Source organism: Lingula anatina, chromosome 2 (genome assembly GCF_051362555.1).
Source record: "Lingula anatina isolate TDL-2025a chromosome 2, LinAna3.0, whole genome shotgun sequence".
Classification (NCBI taxonomy): domain Eukaryota; kingdom Metazoa; phylum Brachiopoda; class Lingulata; order Lingulida; family Lingulidae; genus Lingula; species Lingula anatina.
The window spans coordinates 3908222-3922258 of NC_141768.1; the positions used below are offsets into that span (position 1 = coordinate 3908222).

Below are 14037 nucleotides of genomic sequence, written 5' to 3' on the forward strand. Positions count from 1 at the left end.
TTTGCAAGCCGAGGCCAAGTTTCGCCGCAGGTTCTACATGTATGGGGTCCATTCTTTAGTTTGTTTTAATGGAATCATCCGAATTAGCCCAAAGTCTCGAGACTTCTACCGAGATTTCGCGGGATTTTGGAGGAGAGTAGTGTCAGAAATATGAATGACAGACAGCGAGTGCGTTGACGAATAAAAGCTGACGGAACTTATCCATGGATATATTTCTGGGTTGTTTACTCATAAGTTGTGTCAAATTACAGTCTACTGCACAACAGTACAAACCGTCAAGTCTGGATGTCACTTTTGTATTGCTTTCTAAAGAGGCATACCCGGCACATAGAATTCCACCCTTATCTCTAAAATCAAAAAAGCTTACCCCACCAAACATTTTCTTATTTCCTATAACGTCACGCATTGCTTAAGGTCTCTCGTTTTAGATTGACATAGTTGCAATAGTGCGGGGCACAATCCAAAACATAACCCAGCGATTAAAACATTTTAAAACATCAGGTATACAATCTACAATTATATTATGTAATCCAAAGGTATCTTTAGCAGTAAACTTATTTGCAACGTTTCGTCATTACAGGATATAGTTGAATGCACACAACAGGGTCGATGTTCGTATGGAGTTGGCAGATATACCTGTACTGGTCTGTCACAGACAGAGACGACATTTTTTTATCATATTTATTATATTATATTATTTATTGAGGGTTAAAATAACAACAACAACAACAACAACAAAGCAATCGGACTGAACAATTCACCCGAGTTGCCCTTACCGAAATTTACACGACTACATCGCTTACTGAAACAAACGATCTGCGATGTATATATATCATAGCTATCGAGGCCATTTAATCTTAGAATAAATTTGAGAAAATTGGTCTCATATATAACCATTGGAATATTCTTGTCATCATTACATTGAATTGATTATATTTTAACCTCACAAAGCATTGCAGGGACAGGATAAAAGAAAAATAGTGACCTCGAAGTGAGACCAGATATTTATTTTTTTGAAAATAGTTGTGGTTTTTACTTAAAGGGGCGTTTTTAAATTGGTACAGTTATTCAAATCAACAAATTTGGTTTATCATTTTTAATTTTTATCTGAAAAAATGTAGTGCTTGGTCTTATCATGAAAGTACACTATACAAATGACACTGCAAAACGAATAAAATTGCCTCCCAAAAACGGACTTGGGGGATATTACTTTCATCTTTTCGCTTGACTAATGAATACATTAGGCCTTTAGTATGGGCGATCATGGTTTCGTGGTTTCAAAATGACGCAAATTTATCTGAATTGTCGGACACAGATTACCAACATATCATTTTTAACATATCATCTCCGTTCCCTCTCGCTGGGAAATGTTCTCGTCGAGCCTATATAAGTCGGCTCCTCGGTACGGTTGGAAACTATTGCCCACTTCAGTTTAATGCTATTTAAAAAGTTCCAAAACAAAACAGAAGATAAAAGATGAAGATTGGTGTACGGGAGGTGAGTTTTTAAAGTTTTTTTAAACGCCTGGGTAGTAAAACTTAAACGTGTAAATAATGTTATTTTGTTCCCGTTAGAATATATAATGCAATAAAGAAAGAAAGACAGAAAAAAAGTTTTTCCCGCTATAAGACACATTAGATAGAAATATGAATACGTCTAAAAATTCGATTCGTATTTGAAAGAAATTGAATTTTGATCCTCAGCTGTCATTTTTGAACTGTTTGAGAAATCTGCTTACGTTAAGCTCATTATTATTTCACCAGGTTTGCTTGTTCTTGCTGATCATAATATGCTCATGGGATCTAGTCAATGCAGGTAAAACTACCCCTTAATTATGATTAATTTGCAAACTATTATTTCGCAAACTTTATTTTCAAATTATGTCGTCAAATTTTACTTTTCCTTTGGAAAGTTGACCTCTCAGTAAAAATAAGTAAATAAAAGGAAGATACGTGAAAAAGAAGTAGGAGCGGTTCAAATCCCCGACGTCTTGAGAGATTAAGATGCCTAGATGAAACCCTGCAATACCGTTGCAAATGTGAAGAATAGAAACCGTTTCCATAAGAACATTTTCAATTTAAATTCATAGATATATAAGCGTAATTATGGCCATACACTCGTCGTCAAATATGACGATTTTGTTTTTCACGGTCAGCTCCAAAAAAGATCGTCTGCTACTACACCAACTGGGCCCAGTATCGTACAGGCATTGGCCGGTACACTCCGGATGACATTCAGCCCGGTCTGTGTACACACATCATCTTTGCCTTCGCCAAGGTGGCCCAGGACCCGGAGACCAAAGAGTATACTCAACTCCTTAACTTTGAGTGGAACGACCTGGGTAAGTAAATCTTCCAATTAATGCTATTGCTTCCATAAAGGAGATAGGGCCTACGTTTAACGAGAATCATCATCACAAAAAAATTACATGAAAATAAATATAGCTGATTCATACAACTGGTTTCTATACATAAGCTTGACAATAACAAGGTTGAGTTTCCAAATCTCTATTTCTAGCATTTTTTATATCAAACCAGTTCAAGTGAATTTAAACTGCTTGGTGTTGTTCGAAATACTCTTTTTTTTTAATCAAGTTATGCTAATTTTTCCTGTTTGTCGTAGCCATGTACAAGAGGGTGACAGCTCTTAAGTCCCCCGGGGTCAAAGTTCTCCTTGCCGTAGGGGGGTGGACCCACGGAGTGTGGTTATTTAATCAAATGGCAAGCAAGAAATCAACCAGAAAAACATTTATCAAAAACGCAATCGCTTTTCTCCGTAAGCACAATTTTGATGGTCTCGATTACGACTGGGAGTATCCGAAAGGTGACTCGAAAGAGAAATTTGCGGCGTTAGTTCAGGTAAAAATTATGTTATGGGTAACTTAGAGAAAAAAGATTAAAGTAAAATCTGGTTTCAAAATGTATTGGCCGGTAAACGCTCTGACAATATAGTTTAAGGTTGATGGATATCGATTAACGGTGAATTTAAGTGAAAAAGCTTATTTGAGATATATGTAACATGGATAAAAATAATTATGTTGATATCTTGTTACTGCGTAATGCATGGAAAAAACGGACAACAAATATAGTAAGTGACAGTTCTGAGAAAACCGTAGAAATATAAGTCGTTTTCATCCAATTTGTCGAAATACCAAGATGATTTTTTCTGCAGGAAACTCGCAAGTTCTTCGAAGAGGAAGGCCAAGACCAGAATAAAGAGCGACTTTTAGTCAGCGCTGCCATGGCGCCATTGTTGGATGTAATAGATGACGGATACGATATACCACTTTTGGCAGAGTAAGAATCCCCCCTTTTTTATTTTGCAATTGTTATTAAAAAAAAGTATGATCCAATAACGATTCAATGATGCAAAAAAATATGAAAATGGAAAAATGTAATCACGCCCGAACAGGGACTCGAACCCTGGACCCTCAGATAACTTGATCATCCGTAAAAGTCTGATGCTCTACCGACTGAGCTATCCGGGCGACATGCAGGGTATTGGGTTAAAGGTTTGATATAAATAAAACTACTGCCGGCCTCCTTTTAAAAGGGTTTAACTTTAATTTCGGTCATTATAAACATAATAATTTATAAGATTTTTTTGTCCATTGAGCTCAAGCCTTTTATCAACTAATTAGACGCACACAAAAGCCTAAATTTCGATTTTACACTGTGTGTACGAGATCTCGTTAAAGAAACGTGACTTACACCCGGATTATCGTTCTCTTAGTTTCCACATGATAATAAAGATAACGTTTCATTCATTATTCAATAATATTATAATGTATTACGCCATGTTCATTCATGACTTGACACGGTTCCTCTCAACTCGTGCATTGATATCTGTTTGATATTTTGTGACACACTGAAATAAGTTGTCATAACGGGCACCTTGTGCAGATCTGTAGGCCTACGTAGGCCCTACATGTAGTACGTAGGCAACATGTACAGTGTAGGCCTATTGCAGGTAGGCCTACTGTAGATGAACATTTCGAAAATCTGTCCACCTACGGTGTAGGCCTATATGTATATGCCACAAGGTCCTATATAGGGCCTCCTGGGGTGCCTAGGTCTACTACATCTCCTTTGCCTCTTTTTATTTATTTTCATATTGTAGGCCTATGCCTAATTAATTTAGGCTACTGATATTCAACATCTCCTACATCTGCGTAGGATCATTTCCATGGCCTACGAATAATAAGATGACAGTTTATTCAGCCTTTGATAGATAAATGAAATTCACATATAACAGAAATTGGATTGTTATTCGGGTAAAGTGAATAAAGTTAGTATAAGAAAACAATATAGGGCCTAGTTTCTAAGATATAGTTGCTAATTATTATTATTTTTTTTTTGTTATTGAAATGAGCACCAGCAGATGGATAGGGCATAAAAACTCTTTAAAAACCTTTTGGGTTTTTTAAAACTTAAAAGTCTACAGTTACTCGGAAAGACAAGAATGTCCGACCACTAGGTAGGCTAAAATTCAGCCGTAAATCCCGTAAATCATCCTAAAATATACATGTAGGCGATACCTGTAACCTATTCTTCGGGTACTTGAAGGCAAGCAGTAGGCTACCGAGGTAGGCCTATGCCAAGCCTTCCTGTGCCTCGAACACAATTGTCATCCATTACATTTAATTAACTAATTCCATTTTTATTTCCATAAGATAACATTTTAAACGAAAGTTGAAATGTAGCGAAACACGAAAAACGTTCTTTTTTCTATTTTTTTTTTCTTTTTTGCAATGCTCTTTTCCCAAAAGGAAAGGACAAAAGGGTGAAGATGCACAATACGCCCATCTTTTCAAATTGTTTTATGGCTTTATTGCAATTGGTTTTGACTTTCTTCTTTTTTTGAACAGGAACCTCGACTTCATCAATGTCATGGCGTACGACTTGCATAGCCATCGTCATTTGAGCCATCACAGTCCAATGGACAAACAGGTAGGTCTATGCTTCTGGCAGTATCGTAGCCTAATTAGTGATTATACAACGCCCGTCAGCCTCTTTAAGACACTGATAACTTGTTATTAAAATTCGGCAACTCTGACATAATTCATTTTTATTTTTGATTTTAAATTTATTTCTGCTAACCACCCCTCCTCTCTCACTCTTTTTACTTGTCTTAGTAGTTAGGCCTACTTTACAATAAAAAAACTTAAAAAATAAACCGCAGCTTCATTTTGCAGAGAGAAACGATCAAACATCTCCAATCCCTCGGGGCACCTGCAAGCAAGTTGATCCTCGGAATCGCGACATATGGCCGCTCATACACTATGTCAGGCAGCAGCCTCCACGGCATGGGGGATGTGGTCACAGGCGCGGGCAAACCAGGCGTCTTCACCAAGCAGGGCGGCATACTGGCCTTTTACGAGGTAAACTTCGTACATGATTTATTTTTCTGTTCGTTTAAGTGAACTATAGTTTTCCTTTGTTTGATTAAATTTCAGAAAAATTTTACTTTGATTTGATTTGTAAATACGGTCATTGACAGCTGGCAAAAGCATTATGTGCGTAGACCTGTGCACGGGCACGAGCACTTTTCACAGCCCATTGAAAAACCAAACTGCACTTTGCCTACTGGTATACGTCTTATCATTAAATACATACTTCCATATAAGGTTTGTACCTATCGTAAAGACAGTGACTGGCAAGAGGAGGTCCATCCCACGCAGCAGGTGCCCTATGGTTGGCTTGGGTACCAATGGGTGGGGTTTGATGACGTCACAAGTGTGGGAGGAAAGGTAAGAGTTACCTGATAGGGCCTAAATCACGGCAGTGATTATTGTACGTGGTGATGTAAGTTTCCATTAATCTGTAACTATGATAACTTGTATCACTCAATCAAAATATGTTTTTGTTTGTTTAAAAGGTCATTGTTTTAGCATGTTAGTGGTGACTTCCATGTCATCATCAAATTACAAGTATTTTCATATACTGAAACGGATACCAAACTGGCAAGGTTTGGCTTCTTTTTGTTAACACCATTGATTTAATTCCCACAAGCTTATGGGACTTCTCTTAAGAGCTTTTTGTAATTGCTTTATGTTTATACCCTAACCTGTAATTTTATTAATCTTTTAATGACTCAGTAAATTAATGAATGAATTTATAAATCAAATCATATTCTACTAAAAGTTACATTTGTCTTTAAAAAAAAAACAAAAAACAGAAACGTAAAGTAGTGTTTCGTCTTGTTCCAGGCAAATTATATATGCACAGAGCAGCTTGGCGGGGTCATGATTTGGACACTGGACTTCGACGACTTTACTGGGGGATCTTGTGGTGAGGGAAAGTACCCTCTGGTTCGCGCGGCCAAGGATGTCCTCAGTAAGCCAAGCTGCTCTGAAGAGACCGAGGACGGCGAAAAATTGTGATGTAACGTTTTGAAAAGTTGCACAAAACCATGAGTGAGACTAAAAAGGCGCTATGTAAAACTTGGAAAAACATAAGAAAAAGACAGAGAAGTGTTGAACGCCATATCTGAATCGTTACTATTACTCGACATTGATTTAGATTGTAATTATCTCTCGATATGAATTTAAAAAGCGCGGTCACATACCACAGCTTTAACGTTGGAAAAAAGGAAAGAAAAGAATTGTGTTTGGTGAGAGGCACAGCCAGATAAATACAACCACCCCGTACTAGCGTAGTTTCTTGCGCCCTAGCTGGTTTCAACGATGCGTTTTCTAAATAAGAAATCTTCAGTCTTTTTACGCGTGCAAAAGTAAAAATTTCAAGATTTGCGAAAAGTAAACAAAAGTTTTCTTAAATTGAAACATGTAATTATGATGTTTCATGCCTCTGTTTTTAATGTGCAATTTTTATGTGAAGTTAAACAAAAATTAAATTATCATTACCTTTTTTTATGTCTTCATGCGCCTTAGAAAGATGTGAACTGAGTTTTCACTAGATATTAATAAATATGTCTCTGTCTAATTCTATGCACTTTTCTTAATTATGTCCGGCGAGAATTTTTGCACAGAAGGACGTCATCACTCAAAAGAAAGATATTTTATTGATTTTATCAGTTTAAAATAAAGTTCATTATTCTATTCTTTTTTCTAATAAGGAAAACGCGTGAAGGTATATCTGCCTTCGTACGGGCGCCCACCAGACCGGTTTGCTAAAAGTAATTGGTTCAATACATTTCCAAATTATGCTTTTTGTTGCCAAAGTTTATCGAAGCGTGTTTTGAAAATGTTTTCTCAAAAGATAAAGAAAGGCTGTCTTGTTTACGCCGTTAAAAACATATGCTATCTTTCAGTTGAGTTTGCCGTACAAATTAGTGGCACGCTGTATCATTGATCGCGTTTGGAAGCTTGGAAACACAAACAGTCCTAGGTTAACAATGTTGTCATTGTCCTCCGCTTAAATCAGCAAACCGATTGAAAACCAAAACGAAATGGGCGCTTTTGTTATACACTTGGTTGAACTGAACTAAACCTTAAGCATTGAACAATATCAGTTTGGAATCTGAGAAGAAAAGGGAACACAGATTGTAACTTTATCGCACCAACAGAGACGCAGCAAGAGTGACACATGGCGTTAAGGTAGGCCACCGTCGCGAGCAGGTAATACCTGCACTGAATGGATTATCATCACTCGTTTTACAACAGATTTATATTCTCCGAAGGTGTTAGATACCATAGTCTCCATAGCGCACATTAGGCCTATCGTAATTCGTTATCCTTCGAATCCTTTACAGCCACCGTTTGATGTAGTCTGACCGGGAGACACTTATTTTTAAATGAAGGTATGGCCAAAATCTTTTCACTTTTTTTGAAAATCCTATGAATCTATAGATAACTCCTTTAAAACATCCACTTCAAAATTCTTGAGTGCCAACCTAGCGACCTATGCAATTTGATCTGTCCTTGGTGTGTTTGTCAATGTATTAGCCCCCAAACGAAACTGATGGCACTGTGGATTATTGCGTTTGTTTTGGCCGTGTATTAGCTTGGTAACTATTTAACATGCCACTGGTAGAAATAGGTGCTGTCTTTCTGTAGAGCTTATTAATGCTTTATTCATGGTTAGACAGAAACTGGGGTGGTAACTAGGGGGTTTGTCTATTAAAGCTGGTATTACTGCCAGCTTCATTATCATAAGGTGAACGAGAGCAGTGGGACGGATGGTTTTAACGGGAAGATCACAATTTGAAGGTACTTATAGTTATCCTTCTCGTGACACGAGTCTTAAGGCTCTGCCGCACACCTAGCGTAAAGAAACATAGGAGTATCCTAAGTGACATCCAACTTTGATCGTATGAAATCACCGCTTCCATCATATTAAAAAGGATATGTAATTAGCTAGTCTAAGCGTAAAAAGTTGTTTTTGAACATGCTCAAAACATTTTATCTCCCTCTGGTTTTATATCCACCAACGTTTGCCTGCGTACTCAGGACGTATACGGCGTAAGTCTATCGAACCTCTCACTTTTGTCTGCTTATAGTATGGGTGATTTTTCTCATACGTAAGAGCTATATGCTAGGTGTGACAGTACCTTTACAGGGGGTTTACATAACGACAGGCGAAGGAACAGAAGAAGAGGGTAGCTATTCTCTGCCGACTGCAGCCCTAGGACTTTAAAGTGGACCCATTTAGACTTTTTTAAAAATGGTGTCTGCAACTGTGCTTTTTGAGAGTAAAAGTTTTAAGGAATGATATCATTTACTTCAAAAGGATATACTTTGTTTTTAATTTCAAGTTTATCCAATGCATTCAGGTCTGACACATAGAAACCAAAATGAAGTACAGACATGTATTTCATATCTGCTGTAAGCCCTTTATACGCTTTGTAGTAATAATAATAACAGCGATGATAATTAGAATAATATTAATATTTTATTATTATCATAATTTTTATATAGCACATTCCATTTTCACTTAATTCAATGCACTTTACAATTAAGATATAAAAAATCCTCAAAGCTTATAGGAATAAAATACAGACTTAATATAAAAAAGAATAATAAATTCTAGCCTACAGGCTGGTTATGGTGAAAAGGGTACGACTACTGCTTGATTTATATATTGGTGGGCTGTGAGTACCACATGCATTGTATGTACAGAAAATGCTCCAGAAGAAAATCGTTGCAGTGAAATCTCATTTTGCTTTCATTGTTGACATACGCTAAATGGCGGGGATTAATATTGATTAAATAGCAATTTTTCATTAGAAGTATGGCATTTAATATGGCCTAAAGTTGTAAAGGACGTGCTTTAGATACAAAACATATGAATGATTAATTTGGTTTCCTTGCGTACAAGCAGGGGTATTAACTCCTCATTCCAGACAGAGTGTAATGAAAAGCTCTTCAATAAAACTTCACGACTTATTTTACCTTAATCGGGTTATTGAGATAAGAATGTCTTGAATACTCTATCACAGTATTTTTTGTATTTTATGGACTTCTTTAATGTCTCTCCTGTAAAAAAATTATATAGAAATGCCACTCAAAACAATGCAATAATGCATTAATCTATATTTTTTATTTGCAGATAGCCTTATGACCTCTCACTTGGAAAATCCAGGCGCCAAAACAAGCCTTATGATGTGAGGGCCAAAAAAAAAAAAAAAAAAAAAAAAGACATCCAAAAATGGGACTAGACAAAGCATTATTTCACGAAAATGTCCCAGGGGACCTCATTTGCGGTATTTGTCGGCAGGTTTTTGACGACCCAGTGTCTAATGTATGTCCACACGTTTTTTGTTTGAAATGTATTTCCCAACGTCTGCGCCATAATTCGTCTCGCGTCTGTCCAGTGTGCCATAAGCGCTTAAAGGCTGCTCCAGCATCGCCGCCGAAAGAATTAGTTGACAGAATTCTTACTATGAAAATTAACTGCACGAGCAAATGTGGAGAAGTGTTTGAGTTACGCGAGCTTAAAGGCCATTTGAATTCCATTTGTCTAAATGCCTTGGTTGATTGTGACTATGAGGAGAAAGGATGTAAAGAAAAAATGTTACGTAAAAATCTCCCGGAACACCTGAAACAATGTCTTTATAGAAAAACGACCTGCGAAGCCTGTGGTTATAAGTGCCTGGTCAAGGATTTGGCAACACATCAACATAAGAAGAAATGCTTGCAGATTAAACTGAAACAGGACATAATTTCTAGCGTTCGGAATGCGAACAAAGAAATAAAACATCACTGTAAATCACTACGAGACGCCCGTTATCATTTAAAGCAAGAGGAGCGCAAGGAGAGACAAGCGCGGCGACAATCTCGATTGAATTCTGCCGCTTCCTACAGATCAGCAACAGGTTCTCTCATGAGCAGCCGTAAAAACTACGCAAACGGTAGGGGAAATTACGACGACGTTACGTCCTCGACATCAAGAGTGACCAGTGGCTATAGCGTGCGCTCATACGCCAGCTCTAAACCTCCACTTCTTGGTCCTAGGGGGTCCATCTCCGGAGGGTCAAAGTTTTTGCCTGCTGGCACAGGTGATACAAGCGTAGTGGACGTAGAAAGGGGCGCGGCCCGTCAAATGACGCCACGCGCACCTCACCCTTCCCGAAATGAAGACTTGTCCCCTAGAGAAAGGCTGTGGTGTCTACGGTGCGACAAGCCGTTCTTAATGAAGAGCAACCATAGTTCGGCCTGTTCTTTTCACAGAGGGGTAAGTTAACACGAAAATTTACCGCGAATAATTTTTATTACGACTTAATGTTTCACCTATAAGAATCTCATTGTCATACTGTTATTTCCAACCAAACTCCTCATTGTGTATATAAATTATTTTAAGAGTTGTAAAACCCGATTAAAAGTCAGTCGTTCATCAAGGTAAAATTAATTCATGAGGCAGCTGTTTTCGAACTTTCTTCAATGATATCTGATGTGGAAATTTTGACCTTTTATTTCATTTTCCAATTCCTTTGATTCTACCGAACAGCCGGTAAGTACTCCTTATTCCAAATGAATTTTGTAATTTTTAATCGTAGAAGATTGCGAGATTGTTATCAGCATATCCTCGTGACTCGATTATAACTTTATCTTTTAAAATGTTAGAACTGCCATATGAAAATACTGGTAACGGGATGGGATTTGGCAAAAATTCTGTAATCAGATTGTCTGTCCACATGTATTGAATTAATTTGCAAAATGAACAGTGCCGCGAGCCGGGATTGAACCAGCGACCTTCAGATAACTGGTGATATCTTATCTTATGCTACATAAGCCGACTTCAGTCTGACGCTCTCCCAACTGAGCTATCGCGGCCGTCCTTCCTCTACTTTGTTAGTATTTATTTATTATATATTTTACAAGTATAATTAACATTAAAATTGAATCAAAATTGGTCACGTTTAAAACTTCAAATACTCCGTTGTTATTTCATTATATTTTATTGTAACTATATATGTCATTCTTTATAGATGGTTTTTGTAATATAATTCTCACTCTTATTTTCATCCCATTGCTATTGTCGGCTGATTAATTTTACAGATGGTGAGTGAAGTCTTTGAACTGCTTAAACGATAAAGCAATTAAGCTCTTAAATATTGTTCACTTTTTTGTTTATAGTTTGCTTAGTATACTCTCTCTAAACGCGTTAATGAAGAATACTTAAAATTTCAGATGCATAGATCAAGGAAGGGCCTATTTATTACCCTGCAAAGAATAATATGAAACTAATTTTTTGAAAATGGCAAATGCACCTATAAATTTTTGTTTAACACGGGTGATAGATAATCATTCAATGAAATTGTTAAACGAGATGATAAATATCGTACATTTAATACTCTTTTATTATTTCTTTTCATTGCAATGTCTCACTGTGCGCAGCTGGAGGTAAGCTTTTTTTAATAAATACCCCTGAAATCTAGTGAATAAGCAGTAATTTTGTTTTCGGAGCCATATTTCTTAAGCTTACAGAGTTATCTCAGTCCAAAGGTTTTAAAAATTAGTTTTACACTACAAAGATGTTTCTCAATAATATAGAAAAAAATGTTATTTTGGTTATTGCTATTTGATTTGTTATAGCTTCTTTCATGTATAATGATGTATATTACCTTTTCTTTTATTTCCTGCACGGTTCCATCCACTTGCTAATTTAGTTATTTGTAAGTATGTGTTCAATCGACATCGTAACCACTTTTTTCTCAAAGAATCCTTTGCTAAGTTTTAAAAGAATATTTACCTTTAAATAGTAATAACAAATTTAGTAATCCCTTATATGTTCATTGTTACGATCATAACTATTTTTGCACAATTATTCTGAAAGATGTGCATAAATTTACCTCATTTCTTTTTTCTTTCATTTGCCGTTTACTCCTCCTTTAGGGTGTAAGTATTCCATTTCTTTCCCAGACTGAAAAATAAGCAATTAAAGTTATCTTTTTGGATATCGTGTACATTCTAGTTATGTACATAAAATAATTGACATCAAATAGTATAAACCTAAAATGTATCTTTAACTTTATTCAATATGTTATATATTCACCTCAATTGATATTAATAAGGATTATATTTTATTTCCATGTTTGGTCCTTGCCCATTTGACACTGATCAACTTTCATTTAAACAGGGAGTAAGTATGGACATACAATATGTCTGACATCATTTGCATTAAGCCTACGTTTATAATACAAAACGTTTTTTCTATAATGAAATTTATACTCCAGCTCAAATATTAATCACTAGAAAAAATCATATATTGCTTTTTTTGTCAGAAGCCTATATGACGTTCACTTTACTCGATAGATTGCAATTCACATTAACATCACCAGAAGTAAGCAATTTGAATAAACTGAAACTACAGCGATATATCTCCGATTTTTTAAGATGTCCCTCATGTTTTAATGTTCATATAATATATATATTTCACAGATGTGTGAAAGCTGTGGAAGGCTCGACATTCATAAGGGATGCCTAACTGGATACCACATATCAAACGAAGACAGTGAAGACGACTACATAGAGCGACAGGGAGGGGTTGAGACATTTTGATTTTTGATGGAAGTCAGAAATTTACAATTGGATTTCTCGGAGGACAATTTTTAAATGTTCTTGGGCATTTTGGGCTCTGAATTGACTCTGTGCATCGCTAAGAAAGATAGAATAACCTTCCAATACCTCAAAGTCTGATACCTCGAGAAATTGTGCCATTACAAGGAAAACTGATAAGAAACAGTATCGCAGACAGCATTCTGTATACATTAAAGACGAAATAGTATCATGCATCTAGTTTTAAATAGAATCATGCATCTTTAATTTTCTCCACAGAGTAATACTGGAGGAAGTTGTGAGAGAGGGACAATGTAACCCGTGTCGATGATACAAATGTTGATTTGTTCAAGAAAAACAATGGTAGAACAGTAAACCAAGTGTTCTTATGTGCATGTTGATCACAGCAGCATCATTAATCTGCACAGAAGTGAAAAAGATTACACAGCTTTGCCAATAAACAAACATAAAGGTAACTGATAGACAAATGTATGAGGGTTTTGGCTTAGCAAAAAAATATGCCAAGACCTGCATGTTTTTCAATGTTAAAAAGGTCATTTTAAAATGGCTTCTATACCAGATGATTTATGCTTCTATACCAGATGATTTAGTTCAATGAATACATCATTTTACAAGCAAGTTTGTAATAAAAAATATCATAATGCCTCCAACCTGTCTTGTTCTTTTCAAAGAACTTCAATGCCCACAGAAACATTTACGATCGTACTATTTCATTAAGTTTTAAAAGATCTTGATGATTGTAGTCTTGATTTTCAACACATCTAAGTTCAGTTTTCAGTATATTATCATGATCTATAGACTTAAAAATTTGTAAAAATGTTTCTCCTTTCAAGAAGATTGGGAACCAATATTTGTCATCTGGTCATACATGTATGTTATTGATTAGGATACTGTGAATATTGTGCCAGTGGGGCCTCATTTCTGAATAAGAAAAAAGAGTGAGGTCAGCCTCATATATAATCAAGGTTTAAAAAGGCAATGGCATTCAGGAAGTCGTACTTACCGTTACTTGGTAATATGTAAAATTGCTTACATTATAACTTAAAAAACCGATAAGA

At 36.2% G+C, this 14037-nt stretch overlaps 2 protein-coding genes and 2 non-coding genes across 6 annotated transcripts; 2 read left to right on the top strand and 2 right to left on the bottom strand.

Annotated features, from left to right (window-relative positions):
• The first annotated feature begins 1476 nt into the window (after positions 1 to 1476).
• LOC106161674 (chitotriosidase-1-like) lies at positions 1477 to 6938 on the top strand. Its single transcript, XM_087007202.1, has 9 exons — positions 1477 to 1497; positions 1764 to 1815; positions 2156 to 2341; positions 2623 to 2858; positions 3172 to 3296; positions 4868 to 4949; positions 5195 to 5380; positions 5627 to 5749; positions 6209 to 6938. The coding sequence occupies exons 1-9, from the start codon at positions 1477 to 1479 to the stop codon at positions 6380 to 6382; spliced, it is 1185 nt and encodes a 394-aa protein (XP_086863328.1). The 3' UTR covers positions 6383 to 6938.
• Trnak-uuu (transfer RNA lysine (anticodon UUU)) lies at positions 3401 to 3487 on the bottom strand. Its single transcript is given in 2 exon segments — positions 3401 to 3436; positions 3451 to 3487. It is a non-coding gene; the product is annotated as a tRNA-Lys (tRNA).
• Positions 6939 to 7356: 418 nt separating the features above from the next.
• Positions 7357 to 13624, top strand: LOC106160397 (uncharacterized). 3 transcript variants are annotated; one of them, XM_087006460.1, is made up of 4 exons: positions 7357 to 7761; positions 9510 to 10634; positions 10908 to 12542; positions 12842 to 13624. In XM_087006460.1, the coding sequence occupies exons 2-3, from the start codon at positions 9609 to 9611 to the stop codon at positions 10932 to 10934; spliced, it is 1053 nt and encodes a 350-aa protein (XP_086862586.1). In that variant the 5' UTR covers positions 7357 to 7761; positions 9510 to 9608; the 3' UTR covers positions 10935 to 12542; positions 12842 to 13624. The 3 variants fall into 3 exon arrangements, with proteins under 3 accessions (XP_086862586.1, XP_086862584.1, XP_086862585.1); XM_087006458.1 differs by having other exon boundaries at positions 7357 to 7558; XM_087006459.1 differs by lacking the exon at positions 7357 to 7761 and adding an exon at positions 7954 to 8170.
• Positions 11125 to 11233, bottom strand: Trnaf-gaa (transfer RNA phenylalanine (anticodon GAA)). The gene is made up of 2 exons: positions 11197 to 11233; positions 11125 to 11160 (listed from the first exon to the last, which is right to left on the bottom strand). It is a non-coding gene; the product is annotated as a tRNA-Phe (tRNA).
• Positions 13625 to 14037: the final 413 nt, after the last annotated feature.

Coding starts and splice junctions, on each gene's coding strand:
- LOC106160397 (XM_087006460.1), top strand. CDS start 9,609: ATGGGACTAGACAAAGCATTATTTCACGAAAATGTCCCAGGGGACCTC. Junction 10,635..10,907: donor CCTGTTCTTTTCACAGAGGG/GTAAGTTAACAC, acceptor TCTACCGAACAG/CCGGTAAGTACTCCTTATTC.
- LOC106161674 (XM_087007202.1), top strand. CDS start 1,477: ATGAAGATTGGTGTACGGGAG. Junction 2,859..3,171: donor AATTTGCGGCGTTAGTTCAG/GTAAAAATTATG, acceptor TTTTTTCTGCAG/GAAACTCGCAAGTTCTTCGA. Junction 4,950..5,194: donor ACAGTCCAATGGACAAACAG/GTAGGTCTATGC, acceptor TTCATTTTGCAG/AGAGAAACGATCAAACATCT.